This window comes from Eutrigla gurnardus, assembly GCF_963514095.1.
Source record: "Eutrigla gurnardus genome assembly, chromosome: 7".
NCBI classification, from domain to species: domain Eukaryota; kingdom Metazoa; phylum Chordata; class Actinopteri; order Perciformes; family Triglidae; genus Eutrigla; species Eutrigla gurnardus.
The window spans coordinates 1,267,501-1,291,600 of record NC_139921.1 but is presented as its reverse complement, the minus strand read 5'-3'; the positions used below and the strand labels follow the sequence as shown (position 1 = coordinate 1,291,600).

General features: G+C 46.4%; 1 protein-coding gene across 1 annotated transcript in view; it reads left to right on the top strand.

Annotated features, from left to right (window-relative positions):
* sntg2 (syntrophin, gamma 2) overlaps positions 1-24,100 on the top strand; it is a 48,707-nt gene that overhangs the window by 24,141 nt on the left and 466 nt on the right. The window contains exons 10-17 of the mRNA XM_084014290.1: positions 3,856-3,985; positions 6,314-6,352; positions 7,188-7,301; positions 10,579-10,650; positions 11,059-11,268; positions 20,194-20,283; positions 20,623-20,733; positions 23,910-24,100. The exon at positions 23,910-24,100 is cut by the window's right edge and continues 466 nt beyond it. Of these exons, the coding sequence (XP_083870416.1) occupies positions 3,856-3,985; positions 6,314-6,352; positions 7,188-7,301; positions 10,579-10,650; positions 11,059-11,268; positions 20,194-20,283; positions 20,623-20,733; positions 23,910-24,038 (895 nt within the window). The 3' untranslated portion in view covers positions 24,039-24,100. The remainder of the gene's footprint in view (positions 1-3,855; positions 3,986-6,313; positions 6,353-7,187; positions 7,302-10,578; positions 10,651-11,058; positions 11,269-20,193; positions 20,284-20,622; positions 20,734-23,909) is intronic.

The window sequence follows — 24,100 nt, the reverse complement described above, 5'->3', positions numbered from 1 at the left end:
CGTGACTGAGAGGACGCGGCTGTGACCCGTTCATGCATTCCATTATGACGCCGGTCCTCTTCTGTTGGTCTCCATGGAAACGGTCCTACCAGTTGATTTGCTGCTTTTTCAATCCGAGGGACGAAGAAGAGGCGACCTGATGCATCCCGTCGTGTGACAACGCCTCGTTTAGGGAGGCGATGTTGATGGTTATTGTTGTCATGGCAACGGCAAACATCCGGTGTTAGCGGAACCAAGCAACTTGTTTATATCATTTATATATATTTATAAAGTCACAAATTTGCCACTTTCTCTGAATATTGCCCCCTCTCTCGGCTCCGTGTTTTTTCTACAGTGGCCCTGATACACCGGCCTAAAAAAATGAGCTGAATTAAATATTTAATCACATTTTGTGGTCAGTTTTCCTGATCACTTCAGAGCAGAAGTCTCCTGGTCTTGTGGACTCCTGGTCTCCTGGACTCCTCCGGTCTCCTCCGGTCTCCTCCGGTCTCCTCTGGTCTCCTCGATTCTGATGACGCAAATATCCTCATGATGCGTCATCGGCGGCTCTTGGTTAGATGGAGTGACTACAACACTAGTTCCTCATGTCTTCAACCCACCTGTAGGGGGCAGCACCCACTGAGACTACAGACCTGTTACAGACCAGTGGTGGGACCCACTGAGACTACAGACCTGTTACGGACCAGTGGTGGGACCCACTGAGACTACAGACCTGTTACAGACCAGTGGTGGGACCCACTGAGACTACAGACTTGTTACGGACCAGTGGTGGGACCCACTGAGACTACAGACCTGTTACAGACCAGTGGTGGGACCCACTGAGACTACAGACCTGTTACAGACCAGTGGGGGGACCCACTGAGACTACAGACCTGTTACAGACCAGTGGTGGGACCCACTGAGACTACAGACCTGTTACGGACCAGTGGTGGGACCCACTGAGACTACAGACTTGTTACGGACCAGTGGTGGGACCCACTGAGACTACAGACTTGTTACAGACCAGTGGTGGGACCCATTGAGACTACAGACCTGTTACAGACCAGTGGTGGGACCCACTGAGACTACAGACCTGTTACAGACCCGTGGTGGGACCCACTGAGACTACAGACCTGTTACAGACCAGTGGTGGGACCCACTGAGACTACAGACCTGTTACAGACCAGTGGTGGGACCCACTGAGACTACAGACCTGTTACGGACCAGTGGTGGGACCCACTGAGACTACAGACCTGTTACAGACCAGTGGTGGGACCCACTGAGACTACAGACCTGTTACAGACCAGTGGTGGGACCCACTGAGACTACAGACCTGTTACAGACCAGTGGTGGGACCCACTGAGACTACAGACCTGTTGTCGTATTAAAAAAGGAAAACAAGGCCACATGGATAACACGGAGGGAAGCTCTGCTCTTGCAAATTAAGAGTTTCTTCTGTAAAAACATGCAGTCGTCTGCGTATGGTAGCCGTTCGTTATATTGAAGTAGATAAAAAGAATATGCTGGACTTTGAAGACCCAGTCCCATGTTTTTCTTTCAGCTGTGTGCTTCTGGTTTGATCAGTGTCATGATTCAATGTCGAACTTACAAATTTGCATTTCTTGGTAGGAAAATCAAAAGCAAACATATTTCTGTTATTAATTATGCTGAAAAGGGAAAATGGCCCAAAGCCTCCCCGCCTCATTAATCAGTCACATGGCGTGTTTTCTCCTCACATTGCCTATTTGCACCGTAACTAACAAGTGGCTTCCTTCCCAAAACATGGCCGGCGTGCCGTGCTGCATGTAGACCAGGTGATGCATCTCGGTGGATTCATCATGCCGAGTCTGCAGGCAGATCTAAATAGTTTGTGCCACTGGCAGCGGTGCAGATGTAAGAAAGAATCTCCCGTCTGTCAGTGAGGATTCAGTCCCAGAGGGCTCGAGCAGGAACTCCTGATCGGTTCTGTTCTCCTGGCATTGATCCGCCAGCTGTCCTTCACTCTGATTAATCTCTGCCAGGGAGCTCTTCATTCCCCCGTTACTGCATGCTATCAGAGGGTTTGCATCCATTTAACGGGATCCGACTGATACACTGTGGAGTCTCACTGGTTTTCTGCAGCCAATGAAAGAGAAGAGATGCTGTGAAAAACATCCATCAGTGATGCATTAGAGTCGTACAAATTACAGAATCGTGTGATTGAGGTCAGACACGCCGATGACGAGAGAATTGCACCCTTGTTTAATCCATTTGAAGTCCAGTTAAGAGCAGTGAAACCCCCCGGGGAGCTGCGGGTCAGTACACAGGCAGCGGAACGTACCATTTTAACAAGTCTGTGCAGATTCAGTATGAAAGTCGAGCTCTCCAGAGGATTTGTTGGGACTGCTGACTTTCTAACATTTAACGATGAGGAGCTGCTGAACTTCCGTCTTCATTTCCTCCCATTGTTTCTGTTTATCAGTATTCACCTCATGTACCCCCCCCCCCCGTGGCCACTACCCACGGTTCAACAGTTCTTCTAGCCTTTACACACTTCCCCCTAATATTGCAAATTCTCCACTCCGTCGAACAGAAATGCTCAACCTTCACATAGTGCTTCATGTCTATCTGCGGCTCTCCGTATCAGCAGTGTGCAGATGCATTCAAATTTAATGTCAGAAGGTATCACCGTGTGTGATCTCTCCTTAGACGACCCCATTAACAGCCCATCTACCGAGAATTCCACTTAACCTCAAGGGACCTCCGTGGAGACGACCGGATCCAAAGAAATGCCCCCAATGATCCCGAATACAAAATGTTCATAGCTTCATATTCCCCCCCGTCATGAGAGTGCTATTGATCTTCTGATCTCCCAGAAAGCATATAAACTTATTTCTCAAAATGCTGAACGACTCCTTTACGCTTCTGACTTCAGCTACAATTTACAGTCTATTCGCTCCCTCCCTGTTAGCACGCTGATTCTTCCCGTTAATGGAAGCCAGTAAAAGTTGGACATAACTTGTACCTGTTATTTATAAGAAGTGGTGAACAGAAGTGTGATATGAATAGATATGAAAAGCACCAATGAGCAACGATGAAATAAGAAATAAAACAACTAAAAGTGAAGTGTTCTGTAAGTTGTAAACAAATCCTGAATGGATCTCTGTACTTTATATACAGTGTAGGATTCATGTTGACAGTGACAGGTGATGTGTACATGAATAGACTCAGGAAGTACTCGGGTCAGATTTTATTCTCACTCCATCCATTCCTCTGCTGGTCCTCTTTACTGGGTCTTTGTTGGCAGTCCACTTGAGGTCCTGTGAGAGGGGCCTCTCCTGGGAAGGATTTCATGATGTCAGGGCGACGCGCCTGTTGTCATTTACACCAGTGATGGAGGTTTTCTTGGTGAAGGTGGGGGCCAGCAGGTGCGTGGGGGCCAGCACAGACTCTCAGGTTTTATTAGCTTTGTTGCACCATATAAGAGGGAGACATGCCCGGTGCTCTCCTGGTCTGCTGCCTCTGAAGATGGTGCAAGAACTGACTCACATCCTCTCCACAGATCTGTAGGTGGGGGTTCAGTGGGAGGGGGTAGTTGTTTGATGTTGGACTCGGTGAGGGGTGTGAATGTTGGCTTATCAAACCTGCAGGAAAATGCATCCCGCTCATCGACCCGTTGTTTGGGGGGGTAGTGAGGTCCTAAAAGCCTCCCCACACCCACACAGGGTCGACGACCAGAGACTAGAAGGAGACATATTCTGTCCAAAGCCCATCATGTACAAAGTTTTACTGCATGTAACGCATGCTATCCACCAAACGTAGCTTGATAGCAGCAACAAGGAGCTGAATTTCCAAAACACGTCTTTGAATCCAAGTCTGACCTCCACTCTCCTGCAGGTCCAACTGTTTTGAAGTGTTCGCCTTGGACGGAGCCGGCACCAATATTCTTCAGTTTTGCACGGCTGCAGAAAGCACCGACTGGCTCCAAGCAATATCTACCAACATCAGTGACCTGACACAGGAGAACGTAAGTCCATCGCTCAACATCAAAGGCTCCCTCAGATCTTCCCAGGAGTCTTCACTCAAAATGAAGGTGAAAAGAAAAAAACATTTTAAATATGTGAGGGCTTGATTGACCTCTGAAGACATCCAGTACCAATTTAAATGTAATTGCTGTCAGAACATTGTGTAATGCTGGTACATCATATTATTTATGTGGATATATTACAAGTAATAGTAATTATTAGTTATGGAATTACAACATTTGAGATATGGAGTGGCAGACCAGGGTGGTCGATCACATCTTTTGAAAAAGGGGGACCAGAGAGTCTGCTTCGATTACCAGGATAACAGATTATTCCAAGGTGCTGGAAAGTAGACTCCGCCGGCTTGTTGAACCTCAGATACAGGAGGACCTTTGCAGATCTGTCCTGGCCGTGAAGTCCTGTGGGGAGGGTACTGTGGGAACACAGGGTCCTGGGGTCGTTGTTATGAGCCGTCCGACTCCGGTCCTTGTATCGTCAAAGTGAGAGCTGCATCTGTATTTTGGGCACAAAGTGAAGCAGGACCTCAGAATTGCGTCTCTTTGCAGACGATGTGGTTCTGTTGGCTCCTTCAGAACTTTCAGCAGCAGCTGAGTGTGACGCAGTCGGGGGTCATTATCTCCACGTCTGAGGCCTGGGGGAATGAACTGGTGGATTGCACCATCCGGGGTTAGGATTGGGGTCTCTGCCCCGAGCGAAGGGGTCTGGGGGATAATGGGTGATGGTAAAATGGATCAGTTCAGTACCAGACCATTGTGGTGAAGAGGGAGCTTAGCCACCAGACAAAGCCCTTGATTTACCAGTCGGTCTACATTCTGACCCTCATCTACAGTCATGAGCTTTGGGTAGAGGCTGAAGAATCAGAGACTGAGCTTCCTTCGTAGGACGGCCGGACTCGGACTTCAAGTTACGACGAGGAGCCGAGACATCCGACCCCCCCGGCCCCGGATCAGCGGAGGGATTAATTGATGGATGGGACATTTGGTGAATTAGTTAGTGATTTTTTATGCTGTCATCCTCTTTTAAAGCTGATAAAACCATCTCAATAAAGAAAAGATAGGAGGTTGCCCACAGGTTGTTTTTTCAGAGTCACATCGATGACAGCGACAGCTTTTACCAGCCCAACACTGGTTCACCTCTCTGCCTCTGCTCACATTAAAGAGCCCTCATACCTCATTAATGAGTGCAAAGCAGTCATTCTCCTCTCTCATTTCCTCCCGTTTCATGTTGATCATCACTGACGGTGTGACACGTTTGTGTTTGGGATGCAGACATACTGTACGCCCGTGCTCACAGACCGCACAGCTGCCTTCTTTAAGGTGATTAATTCATGCCTGCATCGCCTCATTACCGACGTGGAGTGTGATTGCTAAACGGCCAATCAGGATGTAATTGTGTGCCCCCTTTTGGAGGGAGCGCAACTTTAGTTTTAATGACCTACAACCTTTAAATAGACTGACACCCACGGGTTCCTGTGTTTGTGGATGGCTGTCACCAGGCGGGGTGGAGGACTACTGTATGCTGTTTGATGTTCTTTTAGAGACACTGAAGCAGAAAGGATCGGGCAGCTTGCTGCAGCCAATTAAAGCATGTTTCAAGTGACAATTTACCTTCAGCTTGTAAGTGAGGTGAGGTGAGACGGGAGCAGCCGCCACGCTGGGTGTGAAACGCTGACACAGTCGGGGTCCATTCAGTCTGGAAATGTTTTGCACTGGTTTGCAAAATTTTTCATCATCATCATCATCACCTCCAAGATACACACTGCAAGAGCTAAACACTGCTTCTGAGACTCTAACTTCACACTCGTACAGAGCCTCCAGGTGGTTTTCACATCTCAATTTAATGTGTGGCATCTTCTTTCTGTGAACTATGAAATGAAGAAAAGCAGCTTTTTCTCCCAAACATGTATTCATACTATGTTGTACACTTGTGCACCACTTATTGTGAGATAATTAGCAAGACAGAAAGAGATAGATATTAGTGAAACCTGCTTTACCAGCTCATGCCATGTTATTAAAGCTGCTCATCTGAATAGTAAAATGTTGTTACTTGAGATTAAATGGGTTATTACATTGTATTGCATTCATGTTGGCCATTGTTTTCAGCTTTTTCTCAAGTAATGAAACGTGTGTGTGTGTGTGTGTGTGTGTGTGTGTGTGTGTGTGTGTGTGTGTGTGTGTGTGTGTGTGTGTGTGTGTGTGTGTGTGTGTGTGTGTGTGTGTGTGTGTGTGTGTGTGTGTGTGTGTGTGTGTGTGTGTGTGTGTGTGTGTGTGTGTGGATCTCACTGATTGTAGTTTTTATTTCCGTCACAGATAAAGATCGTCAACAAATACTGCTCTTCAGATGATCAGGTATGCTAACACAGACCCGACTCCACATACCTTTTTGAAACCAGATACATAACTTGCAGCAGACCATGAGATCTCTGTCTAGGCCGTTCACTCATAGTTTATACAGTTTATAGAAACAGAATGGTGTCGTCTGCATACAACCGCACTAACTCTGGACTCAACCAGAGGCCAAAACAACGGCTTGGAAACATTTTGGAAGGTTAACGTCAGCAGACCATCATGTAGACCACGATGTGCATTATTCATCACAGGATGAGGGTGGAGTGTTAATGCAGTGCATCCAGTCCAGATCTGCTGCTCGGAGGGAAGCAGGGAAACGTCCCAGTCTGTCTGGTAGATAAAAGGCTGTACAGTGGGAAGTCTTTCAAACGGAGCCTCACTGTGCTTCTTCCACTCATTACACATTTTACTACTCGGCCATTGATTGAGCGAGTACTACGATGGTGTATTACAACAACGGTCCGCGCGGAACAATGACCTGCTGAGCAGCTGCATAATGCCGAGATAGGAATTGAATCGAGGTTTGAGGCAGATGTTTTGCCTCAAGCATTTTTTGTAATCGAGTAACTGGAGTTTCAGCCCTAGTTGTGATGGATTCATTAGAAACATAAATGCCTACATTCATGGGAAGTTTGCTAGCATAGATGCCGGTTGTTAGCATCGTACTCTTTCGTAGTTTTTCTCTCTGAATATTGCCACCCTTTCTCGGCTTCGTTTTTTCTCTACAGTGGCTCTAATACGCCGTCGTAGTACTCGTTCAATCCCTCGTAAAGTACACATCTTTTATCCTGTATATTATGAAGTAGAACACTGATGTAGAACTGTGTATCTGCAGATTGTTCACATGGGCTGGGCGTGTGAAAGCCCCCCGGCCGTCGCCGGTCCGACCTCCCTGTTCAGGTTCCTGGCGCTAAGAGGACCATACTTTCAGATCTTCAGAAGTCCCCCGGTAATTACTCTCATATCATTTTAATACTTGATCAATTGCTTCATTCAGATGCAATTATAGGCTCATTTGAAATGTTTTCCCATCGCACCGACTTACACTCAGTCAGGTGCAAACCCTGCTTACTGTGGATTCAGCTCAGCATGAGAATGTGTCAGAGCTTAAGCTGCTGCTCTCTGATCTGTGATCTGTGTATTCGTGAAACAAGCTGGCAGCATCTCTAACATACTGTTTGCTTCAGTTATAACTTAATGAGAGAAGACAGGCGGGCAGCACCCGGTTTATATTTGTTGTGATTATGGCTGACTGTATATGGCAGTGGAACGAGGATTGTACATGATGATTTACTGTTATTGTTTTCATTTTTACAATCTGATGGCAAGATCTGTCAACATGTATCACAGTGGAGGCATGGAATTACTAGTGTAGGCCTGTTCGATTAATCAATTTCAAATTGTAATCGTGATTATGTAGTTAGGACGATGTTAAAAACATGAAAAACTAAAAAAAAAAAAAAATTTTTTTTTAGTTCAGTTAAAGTTCTGCACTTTATTCATTAATTGTTTAATGGACACACCTTAAAGGAGAAATCCGGTCATTTTTGACCCCATGTCCGTTGTCCTCAGGGTCATCCCGACTTATTAGAAGCAAAAAACCCGACAAAAATTGACGTTGCCTAGCCCGAGATCTGTACCTGCCTGGCAGCCTTCCAGACTCGCTACAATGCTAACCCATTGGGGCAACTTTTATCTGCTTTCCTGGGCCTCAGAAAACAATTCCAAGACCTATGCAACACAGGTTGGGTCCGTACGAGACACCACAGCGCTCGTTTAGCTCAAATAGTGTTGCAAAACGACATAAATATGTGTGTTTTAGCATGAAGTTACTCACCTCAAATCACCCCGTAGACGTTAGCAGTAGATAGCCGAGCGCCTGTCGTCCCTCCCAGTCACCGCAGAAACGAAAACGTTTTCCTCGTAGTTTTGATTTTGTATCCATAAAGAAACGATAACATGGAGCAAAGCCAGATGGCAAAAGTTCATGAATTGTTCTTTATTTTAATCCCGTGAGGGATTTTTTGTTTAATAAGAGCAAGGTTTGCACTCAAATCCCAACGGGGAAATTATTTGCAAAATGTTCAATAAAAAACAGTATATTTGAAATCATTTCTTTGCCTTCTGTCATTTCACAAAATAATGGTGATCGTAAACGAAAATCGGATTTTGAGAGAAGAAAATCGGGATTTTATTTTTGGGCAAAATCGAACAGCCCTATACTGTGACACGTTCCCCCTCTCCGACTGGGCCCAAACTATCTACACCAGGGTCTCCAACGTTTTCAGGCCAAGGACCACCAAGGCCCATAGAGAACTGGTGGAGGTGCTTTATATAGGTTGGAGTCATGTTAAGGTGGATTTTTGGACAATTTTCAGAAGAAAAAAAGTTTGAGATCAAATAATTTCGGGGACCCCCTGCAGTAACTCTCCAGACCCCCTGTTGAAGATCTCTGCAATAAATAAAAGGGTCATTTGTTATTTTTATATCTAACGGCTCTGAAATGTACGAGTAAAAATGACTTCAATGACCTTTTACCTTTTGGACCACACCGATCACGACTCATCGTCCGGGAGAGAAAAATGGGTTGTGCCACATTTGGGAGGGTGGTCTTCGGAATCAGGATTGGACCTTACGCTACGACTAAGCTCAGACCTGGTTCATGTTTTTATTCCAGCTCAAGTGTATTCTGATATTCCCTCTAATCTGGTGAAGGCGTGTTGACCAGTAAAAGGAGCTGATTCAGCGTTTACGTTGTCGTTAACGTTGACAGTGCTGCTCTCAAAAGTCTAAAACCTGCTGACGCTATCTTTGCGTGACACGATCCGGCCGAGAGTTTCAGCCCGTCATTATTCTGGGTTGCATTACGCATCCTGACCTTGCTGGAATTCAAAGTGTTCAGGAGATGCAGCTCCTCATCAAAGTAACACAGTCTCAGTAATTAATGCCCTCAAGGATTGTATAGCCTTAATAATGAAATGTGGTTACAACACATGTATTATACATTTAATGAGTTTTCCTAAAGAGTGTGAGAATGCTTATACTAGTCAATACATGTTGAAGAGTATCGCCTGTGATCGGCACTATTATACCGTATATCTTACTTTTATTGATTTTACATTTCACAATTTTCTACTATTTCAACAGTTTGTAAAATATTCTTACTGGCTTTCTTGAACATTGGGCAGAGTAGCTTTCTGCAGTCTCCGCCGGTTGCCTGGCAACCTCTTGCTCGACCTTACGTTTTTGTACAGACGAAACACGATGTAATCCATTTCCCGTCTTCAAGCTGAGCTTCGTATTTACCAGACGGACACAGTGTGCACTCGGCAAGAGAGCAAATATGTGCGTTTCACGAAAAGTGAAAGGGTGGAGACGGGAACTCCAGCTGTTAGTCCTCAGACCTGGACTCCAGTCCGGCAGAGTTCCTCGCTGCGGTTCCTCCTGCATCGCTGCGTGTTAGAGGTTCTTGGGTCTGTTTTCTCTCCAGCTACCAGAACATTCCCAAAGCAGCATCACCGTCTCTGCAGAGGCACCTTAACATGAACGTCTGAGTTGACCATATATGGTGCTGCAGGAAACGTGTCTGATGTTTTCTTTTCAAGCTGAACTCAGGCAGCGAGGCTGGAGCTGGAGCTGTTGGTGCTTATATATATATATAATATAATATATAATATAAGTGCAGCCTGATGGGAGCCGGGCAGAGCAGCATGAAGTCCACCTGAATGCAGAGCAGCAGTACAAGAAAAGTATTATTTGAGCTGATGCAGACCAATCAAACATGGCGAGGTGTTGGTGAGAGGAGTTCTACACCAGAGGTCTTCAACGTTTTTCAAGTCATGTTTTACATGACATGTAATAGGGGGTCCCTTCACCAGGTCTCTATAGGCCTTGGGGGTCCTCGGTCTGAAAACAGTTACATTTTTTGAAGAAAAAATGGTTTGGCTCAATTCATTTCAGGGACTGGTTCGGGATTTAGACTCTAAAAGAAAATGTCTTGACCCTGATGATGATGTTAGTGTGATGGAGCTTCCAGTCTGAGTCTCCGGACCCGGATCATTGTGGATGTGAAGTCTACCTGTCCTCCGACCCTTCACACCACTCATCCACCTGCCCGCCTCTCATTTGCCTGAAGTATTTAGAGAAGGATGTTCCGCTAACAAGTGTGAAAAGTCCTTTCTGATGTGCTGCCTCTTCATCTCACCTTCTTGATGTTTATTTCTCAGATCAGTGCTGCAGACTGGGGACACGCTGAGACAACATATAACCTCTATGAGGTTCTCTTCAAGGTCCACAAGGTATGTTCAGAGCCGGCTGCTGTGATGAGTCAGGGATGTTCAAAATTTGATGACTGCAGCTTTCATCTGAGCTCGTTATCACATAGAACAGTGTTCCTGGAGCTCTGTTGACCGAAGGTCATAAATAGATAACTATATATATAAAATAAACCGAGGAGTCGAGGAGTTTTACGACGGCATATTCGGGCCAATGTAGGGGAAAAAAGTGTTTATTGATCGGGGCGGTTGGGCTAAGATGCTAGCGGTAGTTTTCACTTGTTGTCATGGCAACAGCCAACATCCGGTGTTAGCGGAACCAGGCAACTTGTTTATATCGGCTATATATATTTATAAAGTGGCAAATTTACTTGGAGTTTACTGGTGAAGGGCGATGCAGCGGCCTGTCGTCACTGAGACGTTGTGTTGCAGCTGTGGATGGCGGAGGACTGCTGGCTCCAGGCCCGGCTATACCTGGGACTCGAACACTCGCCCGAGCAGCAGGACGGCGACTCCCTGTGCTTCAGTATCCTGGTGGGTCACGGCCAGAGCCACACCTTCAGGGTGGAGCTGGCTACGGACCTGGCGGTCTGGGAGAAGTCCTTCCAACGAGCTGTCTTCCTGGAGGTGCAGCGGATACGAGTGAGTATTTATATATATATATATATATATATATATATATTTATACAGTGCTATGCATACGTTTAGGCACCCCATGCTAAATGTTAAAAAAAAAGCTAATAAAAAGAGGAATAAAAATCACCTTTTGTGAATTGATCTTAATTCCTTAATTAAACAAATGAGGAAAAATCCTACCTTTTAGGACACCAGTTTTCTTTGTGAATGAATAATGTATCGTAAAGAGATAAATGTTCTTTATTAAAATACAGGGTGCATAAGTATGGCCACCTCTGTTAAACTCCCATAGAGGCAGGCAGATTTTTATTTTTAAAGGCCAGTTATTACATGGATCCAGGATACTATGCATCCTGATAAAGTCACCTGGGCCTTTGGAGTTAAAATAAAATCCAAATCCTCACTTACCCTTCACAAACCTAGAGACTGGCATGGTGCTTTTCAGATAGCCTATAGCATGCTAGTTAGCCTAATGATTTCTCAATGCAAGTCAAACCAGCTAATAGGCTAACTGAAAAGCACCATGATTTTATATACATGATATTATAATGTACGATGTGTTTCTGGTGTTTTTAAGACTTACTATTCCGAACGATGTCTGCCGAGCAGAGACGTTGCTGTCCCTCTGTGTGTGTTGTTATCCGAACTTCTCTGTGTATGTTAGCTCAGTGGAAGCAACGTAAACACATTTACATACAGCATTATTTTAGTTCAAGAAGTCCTAAAATACTCCTGATCGTCATAATCGTAAATCAATACAAAAAGAGTCATTGATCTTTGGTTTTATGAAACATCTGGTTTTAAGTGAGTTGGGAAAAACGTTAATCCGTAGCAACGACATCCGACTTTAACGAAGAACCGCATGAGTTGGTTTCTATGCAGAGAAGTCCGTTTTCCAAGTGGAAACACGGTCTAATAATTCCACCGTCCAGCCGGAAGGTTCTGAGGTCAGGGTTCAGGGGTCAGGGGTCAGGTCGGTCGGTCGGTCTGAACCCTTAAGGGACTCCATGCGTCAGGACTCACTGCTGTTTCATCATCGTTGCTCTCCAAGTTGACACATCCAGGCTCCTCGGGCTTTCTCAGATTAGTGTGTGCAGCGTGTTGGTGAGACACAGCGTATGAATATTAAAATATTAAAAGCATGCCTTCAAGTGTTAGTAAGCTGCTCATTAATCAACAACTCTATCAAACAATCATTAACTGCAGCTTAGAATCATAAAAATGAATATGATGTTATAATCAGATGTCTGAGTGTTTTGGAATACCCAAAAAGCACTATATAATCCTTTGATTTATTGTTGTTATTTAATTGATATGAACGAGCAGCAAACCCACCATTTTATAAATGTTGTAACTCTTTGATCCGCTCGGACTACAAGTTACTATAAAAATGTGTTATGATTATTGTTTTAAAGCATTATGTACTATAATATCTATGTATGAGATCTATTTAATAGAGACGGGGTTGCTCATTAATAACTGTTACCTTCTAGTTAACAGTAAAACAGTGTGAGATGATTTCTTGCTCCTTCCTTCCAATTTAACGCTTGGTCACTGAATCCATTTCGTGTCAGACTGGAAGCAGGCGGCTCTGTTTTCCATGAATGTTATTGTTATATTAAATATATCTGGCGAGAGTAAACTAAAGAGCTGCTCTTCACACCAATGAGCCAGTAAATTGCCTCCTTAAGTCCTTATGTCTGCTCCCTTCCTGTGTGAATGTGTCATAGCGCTCGCACCGCGGCTCGCCAACGCTCACGTCTGCTGATGCCCGCGTGTTCGAGTCCCATCCTCAAACACTGTGATGCTACTTCCTGTACACAGTAAAAACCTCCTTCAAGTACAACAAGTAGAATATGTGTGATTTCTTTGGTTCATTTTGAGTCAACAGGAGATGCTTTAGGGGCGGGGCTACCTGGTGATTGACAGGTGGTCTCCATAGCGATGTTATATTATAGTAAAAGAACAAAGTAAATTCTCGTCTCTTCTTCCATGTGAGCGGTTTGTCTTCCTGACAATGAGATCTAGCAGGTCTCATCTGGACTCTGATGGTGGACTCAACTCCTCCGTATTCAGGACTGAACTTTTAAAGTGTCATGATCACACATTGTGTTCAGGAATTAAGGAAGTCTGCCACATGTCAGGTCGGACTCGTCACCCCCCCCTAGTCCAGCCGAGCGAAGATAAAGGCTAAGAATGCGATGGAGCCCGGGGCCTCTGCTGCTCGGGACCCTTAAATAGGGACATTTATAAATATTTCAACGCCGAGCTCCTGTCAGAGGACGTTTGCATCACTGGCAGACTGAAACCCATTCCGGGTCAACATGGAAACCAGATCTAATTAAATGGTTTCCTGTGGGGTTGAAGGCAACAAACTGATCGGAAAGTCTCCGAGCCGTTGAGTCCCTTTATCTCCGGGAGGCTCGTGTGCTCGCTGGAGTCAGGAGTCCACTGGACTTAATTACATTGGCCACTTAATTCTGCACATGCTAATTCCTGGAGCTTTACCAGCCGCTGAAATACCAGAAGGGCCCGAAGGTCCTGATGCACACGGTCCTTTCCCGGTCTCCTGGTCCTCCTCCAGGTTCTTGAGACCCAGCGGGGAGACAAAGCAAACCTTCATCCTCACAGATGGATGTGGATCCTGGAGGAGCTGGACTACCTGTGAACCTGATTGGACTGCAGGTCCCGCCTCATGCTCCAGGTAGTGACCAGGACACGAGCAGAACCCAGAACTAGAGAAGAACTGCACAGGAAGTTGGGTGTTGTCCTGTTGTCCCCCCCTTGCTGCTCCTTCAAGGCGACTCCCTCCCCGTCTGCTTTCATTTAGAGGAAAAGCCTACAAAAAGTTAATTTTGTGTGTCTCTATCCTCTACGGGGATTTAAGTAAAACATGTCGGCAAATATGAGGGGGGGAGTGAATATTGTGAATATTTACTTCCCGGTACAGTCCCGTCACAGTGAACTGCTTTGGAGGATTAAGTGCTTATGTGTGGGTTCGGTCTGCTGAGACTCCATACGGAGGCCAGATTTATCCCTCTGAAGTATTTCAAATAGTACGTTTCAGTTTTACAAGAGAAAAGTCTTCATGGCTGAGAACCTCATGATCGGCTCGGCAAATACCCCAATCTCTACGCGGCACCTTGAGCCGCTTCCCGTAGCCGCTTCCCGGAGCCTTTCAAAGAGGGGCATCCGGATCCACATGGGACTTAGGAGGACCAGCACACACCCCAGACTGTGAAGAGTCCTTCAGCAGCGCTCATGGGAGGAAATGTGCTGGCCTCTTGTCTTCGGGGTGAGGAACAAATCTCACTAAACGACTATTACCGCTCCAGCATCACTGGTTAGTGTGTGAAGGATTAGACCGACGCTGCACCTGTGACCAGCAGCAGCAGGCCGCCGAGGACACGCTGCACCTGTGACCAGCAGCAGCACGCGGCCGAGGACACGCTGCACCTGTGACCAGCAGCAGCAGGCCGCCGAGGACACGCTGCACCTGTGACCAGCAGCAGCAGGCCGCCGAGGACACGCTGCACCTGTGACCAGCAGCAGCACGCGCCCGCGGACACGCTGCACCTGTGACCAGCAGCAGCAGGCCGCCGAGGACACGCTGCACCTGTGACCAGCAGCAGCACGCGGCCGCGGACACGCTGCACCTGTGACCAGCAGCAGCAGGCCGCCGAGGACACGCTGCACCTGTGACCAGCAGCAGCAGGCCGCCGAGGACACGCTGCACCTGTGACCAGCAGCAGCACCCGGCAGAGGACACGCTGCACCTGTGACCAGCAGCAGCAGGCCGCCGAGGACACGCTGCACCTGTGACCAGCAGCAGCAGGCCGCCGCTATCACAGTGAGGTCACCGATGGAGTCACTCATGTGTCTGCAGCGACAGTTAGACCGAGTGGATGCTGCACCTGTGACCACCATCCTGTCTCCATCAGGTCTCCATCTTGTCTCCATCATGTCTCCATCAGGTCTCCACCATGTCTCCATCATGTCTCCACCGTCTCTCCATCAGGTCACCACCATGTCTCCATCAGGTCTCCACCATGTCTCCATCATGTCTCCACCGTCTCTCCATCAGGTCACCACCATGTCTCCATCAGGTCTCCACCATGTCTCCATCATGTCTCCACCGTCTCTCCATCAGGTCACCACCATGTCTACATCAGGTCTCCACCATGTCTCCATCATGTCTCCACCGTCTCTCCATCAGGTCACCAACATGTCTCCATCGTGTCTCCATCCTGTTTCCATCGTGTCTCCATCAGGTCTCCACCATGTCTCCATCATGTCTCCGTGTCTCCATCCTGTCTCTATCCTGACTCCACCGTGTCTCCATCCTGTCTCCACCGTGTCTCCATCAGGTCTCCACCATGTCTCCATCATGTCTCCGTGTCTCCATCCTGTCTCTATCCTGACTCCACCGTGTCTCCACCGTGTCTCTATCCTGACTCCACCGTGTCTCCATCCTGTCTCCACCGTGTCTCCATCAGGTCTCCACCATGTCTCCATCATGTCTCCGTGTCTCCATCCTGTCTCTATCCTGACTCCACCGTGTCTCCATCCTGTCTCTATCCTGACTCCACCGTGTCTCCATCCTGTCTCCACCGTGTCTCCATCAGGTCTCCACCATGTCTCCATCATGTCTCCGTGTCTCCATCCTGTCTCTATCCTGACTCCACCGTGTCTCCACCGTGTCTCCACCGTGTCTCCATCCTGTCTCCACCGTGTCTCCATCCAGTCTCCATTGTGTAAATGATGATGTATGATGAGAATATGACCTGAGACTCACAGACAGGAGCAGGAACGGTGAACTTGAGGAGGATTAGCGGAGCTCTGCCTTCAACCGAATCAATGAATGTACGAGTTTAAGACTGTCCAACCGCAGCCTAGCAACCGTTGCTAGGCCCAGCAGGCCTGTCGAGTGTGTTCCTCTGCACGTTGCTGCCTCGACGGCAATAATCTGGTCTGAAGGGTCTGTAAAAACCCAGAGCCTGTCTTTCTGTGGACTACCTGTGTGTCTGTGGACTACCGGTCTGTCTGTGGACTACCGGTCTGTCTGTGGACTACCGGTCTGTCTGCAGACCACCTGTCTGTCTGTGGACTACCTGTCTGTCTGTGGACTACCGGTCTGTCTGTGGACTACCGGTCTGTCTGTGGGCTACCGGTGTGTCTGTGGACTACCGGTCTGTCTGTGGGCTACCGGTGTGTCTGTGGACTACCGGTCTGTCTGTAGACTACCGGTGTGTCTGTGGACTACCTGTCCGTGTGTGGACTACCTGTCTGTCTGCGGACCACCTGTCTTTCTGCGGACCACCTGTCTGTCTGTGGACTACCTGTCCATGTGTGGACCACCTGTCTGTCTGTGGACTACCTGTCTGTCTGTGGACCACCTGTCTGTCCTCGGACCACCTGTCTATCTGCGGACCACCTGTCTGTCTGTGGACTACCTGTCTGTCCTCGGACCACCTGTATGTCTGTGGACTACCTGTCTGTCTGTGGACTACCTGTGTATCTGCAGACCACATGTCTGTCTATGGACTACCTGTCTGTCCTCGGACCACCTGTCTATCTGTGGACTACCTGTCTGTCTATGGACTACCTGTCTGTCCTCGGACCACCTGTCTGTCTGTGGACTACCTGTCTGTCTGCGGACCACCTGTATGTCTGTGGACCACCTGTCTGTCTGTGGACTATCTGTGGACTACCTGTATGTCTGTGGACTACCTGTCTGTCTGTGGACTACCTGTATGTCTGTGGACTACCTGTCTATCTGTGAACTACCTGTCTATCTGTGGACCACCTGTCTGTCTGTGGACTACCTGTCTATCTGTGAACTACCTGTCTAGCTGTGGACTACCTGTCTGTCTGTGGACTACCTGTCTGTCCTCGGACCACCTATCTGTCTGTGAACTACCTGTCTATCTGTGGACCACCTGTCTGTCTGTGGACCACCTGTCTGTCTGTGGACCACCTGTCCATGTGTGGACCACCTGTCTGTCTGTGGACTACCTGTCTGTGTGTGGACCACCTGTCTGTCTGTGGACTACCTGTCTGTCTGTGGACTACCTGTCCGTGTGTGGACCACCTGTCCGTGTGTGGACCACCTGTCTGTCTGTGAACCACCTGTCTGTCTGTGGACCACCTGTCCGTGTGTGGACCACCTGTCCGTGTGTGGACTACCTGTCTGTCTGTGAACCACCTGTCTGTGTGTGGACCACCTGTCTGTGTGTGGACTACCTGTCCGTGTGTGGACCACCAGTCTGTCTGCGGACCACCTGTCTGTCTGCGGACCACCAGTCTGTCTGCGGACCACCAGTCTGTCTGCGGACCACCTGTCTGTCTGCGGACCACCTGTCTGTCTGTGGACTACCTGTCCGTGTGCGGACCACCTGTCTGTCTGTGAACCACCTGTCTGTCTGTGGACCACCTGTCTGTGTGTGGACTACCTGTCCGTGTGTGGACCACCAGTCTGTCTGCGGACCACCTGTCTGTCTGCGGACCACCAGTCTGTCTGCGGACCACCAGTCTGTCTGCGGACCACCTGTCTGTCTGCGGACCACCTGTCTGTCTGTGGACTACCTGTCCGTGTGCGGACCACCTGTCTGTCTGTGAACCACCTGTCTGTCTGTGGACCACCTGTCTGTCTGTGGACCACCTGTCTGTGTGTGGACCCCCTGTCCGTGTGTGGACCACCTGTCTGTGTGTGGACTACCTGTCCGTGTGTGGACCACCTGTCTGTCTGCGGACCACCTGTCTGTGTGTGAACCACCTGTCTGTGTGTGGACCATCTGTCTGTCTGCGGACCACCTGTCTGTGTGTGAACCACCTGTCTGTGTGTGGACCACCTGTCTGTGTGTGGACCACCTGTCTGTCTGCGGACCACCTGTCTGTCTGTGAACCACCTGTCTGTCTGTGGACCCCCTGTCTGTCTGTGGACCCCCTGTCTGTCTGCGGACCACCTGTCTGTCTGTGGACCACCTGTCTGTCTGTGGACCCCCTGTCTGTCTGTGGACCCCCTGTCTGTCTGCGGACCACCTGTCTGTCTGCGGACCACCTGTCTGTGTGCGGACCACCTGTCTGTCTGCGGACCACCTGTCTGTCTGTGGACCACCTGTCTGTGTGTGGACCACCTGTCTGTCTGCGGACCACCTGTCTGTCTGTGGACCACCTGTCTGTCTGCGGACCACCTGTCTGTCTGTGAACCACCTGTCTGTCTGCGGACCCCCTGTCTGTCTGTGGACCCCCTGTCTGTCTGTGGACCACCTGTCTGTGTGTGGACCACCTGTCTGTCTGCGGACCACCAGTCTGTCTGTGAACCACCTGTCTGTGTGTGGACTACCTGTCTGTCTGCGGACCACCTGTCCGTGTGTGGACCACCTGTCTGTGTGTGGACCACCTGTCCGTCTGTGGACCCCCTGTCTGTCTGCGGACCACCTGTCTGTCTGTGGACCCCCTGTCTGTCTGTGGACGCCCTGTCTGTCTGCGGACCACCTGTCTGTCTGTGGACCCCCTGTCTGTCTGTGGACCCCCTGTCTGTCTGCGGACCCCCTGTCTGTCTGTGAAGTAGACCAGCAGCAGGGTTGAATAAGTTGTGACCGTGACTCGGTCCCTTCAAAGCACAGAAGTATCAAATATGATAATGTGGCATTTTTTCAGTCTTTAATGATGCAAATGTGGGACAGCTTCCTCGGGAGGAACGCCATGAAGCATTTCAGTTGAAACTTGGGATTCTGTGTTCTCCGGCCAATTAGACGAGTCTCCCGTGGCTCCGTGAGGAACGTCGTCAGAGAACCTTCAAACTGGGTCGGGGGGGGGGGTCTTACCCAACGTGGCCTTGAGGAGGTCTTTAGACCCTGAGGAGTCTTGTTGTTCCATATTTCTCTTCTGGGATCTCCATCCTTCTTTCTGTGAACAAAAGCTTTGGAGTAAAACCACCACCGTCTCTAATGCATTACAAACATCATAATTATTATTATATTCTAATCTGCTTTTAGAGTTGGAACTACTCAAATGTACCACGGAGCGGGGGGGGGGGGGGGCAGTATGCAGAGGAAATGTTACCTTAACGAGGTGTTGCTGCTTGTTAGCATCCTAAATATACGACTTTATAAATGTTGGGACCTTTTTTCTCTGAATATTGCCTCTCTCTCAGGTAACATAACAGGTTCCTGATCCAGCAGCAATAGGAGGTAACTTATGAGTTACCATAGCTAGGTAAATCATATGAGTTGCCTTGAATGTGCTGCTTCTTTGGTGCCAATCCTTCTGGTTTATGATGATTCATTATCATAGTGCAACAATAGGAACAATGCTGCTTCTCCTTTTGTGTGTTTCAGCCGGGAGTCGGTTCCCGTTGGAGCTCCGTGAGTTCGGACTCAAGGTTTTCTATAGGAAACTTAATGTAATGGATGATAAACTGCATGTGTTGGAGATGCACAGCAGACCTCATACACCATATCCTGATAAAACCAGTTTAAAACGTTTCTAGTTTGGTTGACTTCGGTTGACTCCAGGATCATCTTCCTGATCATCTCAGCTGGGTTATTAAAGATCACTTCATTATGCAGATCCCAGAATTCTCACTCGTTAACAAAAACATTCATAAAGGTTTGGGCTGCATTCCACTTCTGTGCCAGTTTGGGCTGCATTCCACTCCTGTGCCAGTTTGGGCTGCATTCCACTTCTGTGCCAGTTTGGGCTGCATTCCACTCCTGTGCCGGTTTGGGCTGCATTCCACTCCCGTGCCGGTTTGGGCTGCATTCCACTCCTGTGCCGGTTTGGGCTGCATTCCACTCCTGTGCCGGTTTGCCATTGTTGATATTAGTGATACTATAAGAATGTGCTTCCATGGTCTTCATGTGTGTCTGTACTACATGCATGTGTGTGTAAACTCTAACGTGTGTGTGTGTTACTGTGTGTGTACAGTGTAAGAGCTACATGTGCAGCAGCCAGGGCAGCGTACTCTGCTTCACCGTGGACTTTGGATCCGGATTCAGCTGCTCCGAGGCCTCCAAGGTGAATCTCACTCGAGACCAAACTCTGGACTTCTTCATGTAGCTTCCTCCGACGGCGTATCAGGGCCACTGTAGGGGGAAATAAAATAAGAGAGCCGAGAGGGGGGGGCAGTATTCAGAGAAAACAAGTCGCCAACGTTCTGAATGAAGAGATGTCATGCTATCGTTAAAGGTACATTTTGAGATTATTCTGGAAATCTCATTTTCAGTGGATACAGCTGATGTCCTTTTATCATAATTCTATATTTCCTTTCTGAAATGTCGGGTTTGATCGTGCCGGTGTCTCTGTTGCGTTTCAGCTCGTTAATACTAATAACCTTCATCATCTCTCTCCTTGCAGACGCCACGGTGGAGATACAAGTTCTCTCAACTGAAAGGCTCCTCCGATGACGGGAAGACGAGGGTCAAGCTCCTCTTCAAGAGTGCTGAGAGCAACCAGATAGAGATGAAGGTGACGCCATGTTTGTTTTTACATTTATTTCTCACTTACTTACTTACTTACTCACTCACATACTTACTTACCAAGCTACTTTACTTACATACTTACCTCCTTACTTACTTACTTAATTACTCACATACGTACTTCCTTACGAAGCTACTTTACTTACATACTTACCTACTTACTTAATCAGATACTTACTTACTTACTTACTTACTAAGCTACTTTACTTACTACTTACTTACTTACTTACTTACTTACTTACTTACATAGCTACTTTACTTACATACTTACTCACATACTTACTTACTTACCAAGCTACTTTACTTACATACTCACCTACTTACTTACTTACTTACATACTTACTTACCTCGTACTTGCGTACTTACCTACTTTACTTACATACATACCTACTTTACTTACTTACTTACTTACCTACTTACTTAATTACTTACATACATACTTTCTTACATACTTACTTACTTACCTTCTTCCATACTTACTTACCGACTTGCATACTTACTTACTAACCTACTTGCATACTTACTTACTTACCTACTTGCATACATACTTACCTACTTTACTTACATACTTACCTACTTACTTACCTACTTTACTTACTTGCTTAATTACATACTGACATACTTATTTACTTGCTTGCTTGCTTACCTACTTACTTACATACTTACCTACTTTACTTACTTACATACTTACTTGCTTGCTTAGTTACATACATACTTACTTACCTACTTTACTTACTTACCTACTTGCATACTTACTTACTTACTTGCTTACTTTACTTACTTACCTACCTACTTACATACTTACCTACTTTACTTACTTACCTACTTACTTACTTACCTACTTACTTACTTACCTACTTTACTTACTTACTTACCTACTTACTTACTTACCTACTTACTTACTTACTTGCTTAATTACATACTTACATACTTACTTACTTGCTTGCTTACTACTTACTTACTTACCTACTTACTTAATTACTTACATACATACTTTCTTACATACTTACTTACTTACCTTCTTCCATACTTACTTACCTACTTGCATACTTACTTACTAACCTACTTGCATACTTACTTACTTACCTACTTGCATACATACTTACCTACTTTACTTACATACTTACCTACTTACTTACCTACTTTACTTACTTACTTGCTTAATTACATACTGACATACTTATTTACTTGCTTGCTTGCTTACCTACTTACTTACATACTTACCTACTTTACTTACTTACATACTAACTTGCTTGCTTAGTTGCATACATACTTACTTACCTACTTTACTTACTTACCTACTTGCATACTTACTTACTTGCTTACTTTACTTACTTACCTACCTACTTACATACTTACCTACTTTACTTACTTACTTACTTGCTTAATTACATACTTACATACTTACTTGCTTGCTTACTTACCTACTTACTTACTTACCTACTTACATACTTACCTACTTTACTTACTTACCTTATTACTTACTTACCTACTTTACTTACTTACCTACTTACTTACTTACCTACTTTATTTACTTACTTACTTACTTGCTTAATTACATACTTACATACTTACTTACTTGCTTGCTTACTACTTACTTACTTACTTACCTACTTACTTACTTACCTACTTACTTACCTACTTACTTACTTACCTACTTACTTACTTACCTACTTTATTTACTTACTTACTTGCTTAATTACATACTTACATACTTACTTACTTGCTTGCTTATTACTTACTTACCTACTTACTTACTTACCTACTTTACTTACTTACCTACTTTACTTACTTACTTGCTTAATTACATACTTACATACTTACTTACTTGCTTACTTACTTACTTGCTTGCTTACTTACCTACTTACATACTTACCTACTTTACTTACTTACCTACTTTACTTACTTACTTGCTTAATTACATACTTACATACCGTAGATGACCATTTAGTAGCCCGGGCGTTTAATATGCTAAATCGACTTGGAGCCCAGGCGTTTATAAGAACCAGACGCGTATTTGCAACAGGCTACAATTTATTTTTGCAATGAGCAGCACCAGACCATCATGCAAAGAACAAGGAGCTCACCATAGCACCACTGGAACAAAACTACTTTTTCCCCCCGACGCATCTTTATTGACATCAGACAATAAATACAAAGACAGTTTGTCTGTGTTACCGCGACACAGGGAGCTGATCAGAGCAGTGTTATGAATGATAACGGAAGGGGGGGTCGATCGCGGTAATTTCAACACTGTACATTAGCGCATTTATCTATATCCCTATATCCCTCAGTCTAGCGCGCCTGTGTTTGTGTGTCTGTGTGTGTGTGTGTGCGCGCGCGCCTGCATGCGAGAGAGAGAGAGAGAGCGAGAGGAGGGGCTGACTGACAGAAGAGGTGAGAGCCGGTGAAGTGCTGTTAAAAAAAAACTTTTGTTTTCTGTGCAAGACTATGGTAAACACTTAATCGCCCGGGCGTTTAATTGAACCGGCGTTTATTATGCCAAATGAGGTCGGACCCCGGCGGCTATTAGAGCACAGGCGCGTATTTGCACGCGGGCGATTATTTGGTCATCTACGGTACTTACTTACCTACTTACATACTTACCTACTTTACTTACATACTTACTTACCTACTTTACTTACTTACTTGCTTAATTACATACTGACATACTTATTTACTTGCTTGCTTGCTTACCTACTTACTTACATACTTACCTACTTTACTTACTTACATACTTACTTACTTGCTTGCTTAGTTACATACATACTTACTTACCTACTTTACTTACTTACCTACTTGCATACTTACTTACTTGCTTACTTTACTTACTTACCTACCTACTTACATACTTACCTACTTTACTTACTTACTTGCTTAATTACATACTTACTTACTTACTTACTTGCTTGCTTACTTACCTACTTACTTACTTACCTACTTACATACTTACCTACTTTACTTACTTACCTACTTACTTACTTACCTACTTTATTTACTTACTTACTTACTTACCTACTTACTTACTGACTTACTTACTTACTTATACCAGTAAGCTAGTGAGGACTTCTTGCTCCCTGGTGATGTTAAGTTCGATAACGTGGTTTATTGTTTATTGTTTGAACATCACGGACCTTATCTGTGTCTCTCTCCGTCTCTTCCAGGAACTGGAGTTCGCTAATCTCACCGCCGTCCTTCACTGCATCCACTCCTTCATCGCCGCCAAGGTGGCGTCCGTGGACCCGCTCTTCATGTGCAGTCAGAGCTTCCCAGGAAGTTACACGAACGCTTGAGGAGCCGCGTCCTCCTCGTTTTTTTATGCACGGAGAGCCTATTGATGACACGTTTATCTTCT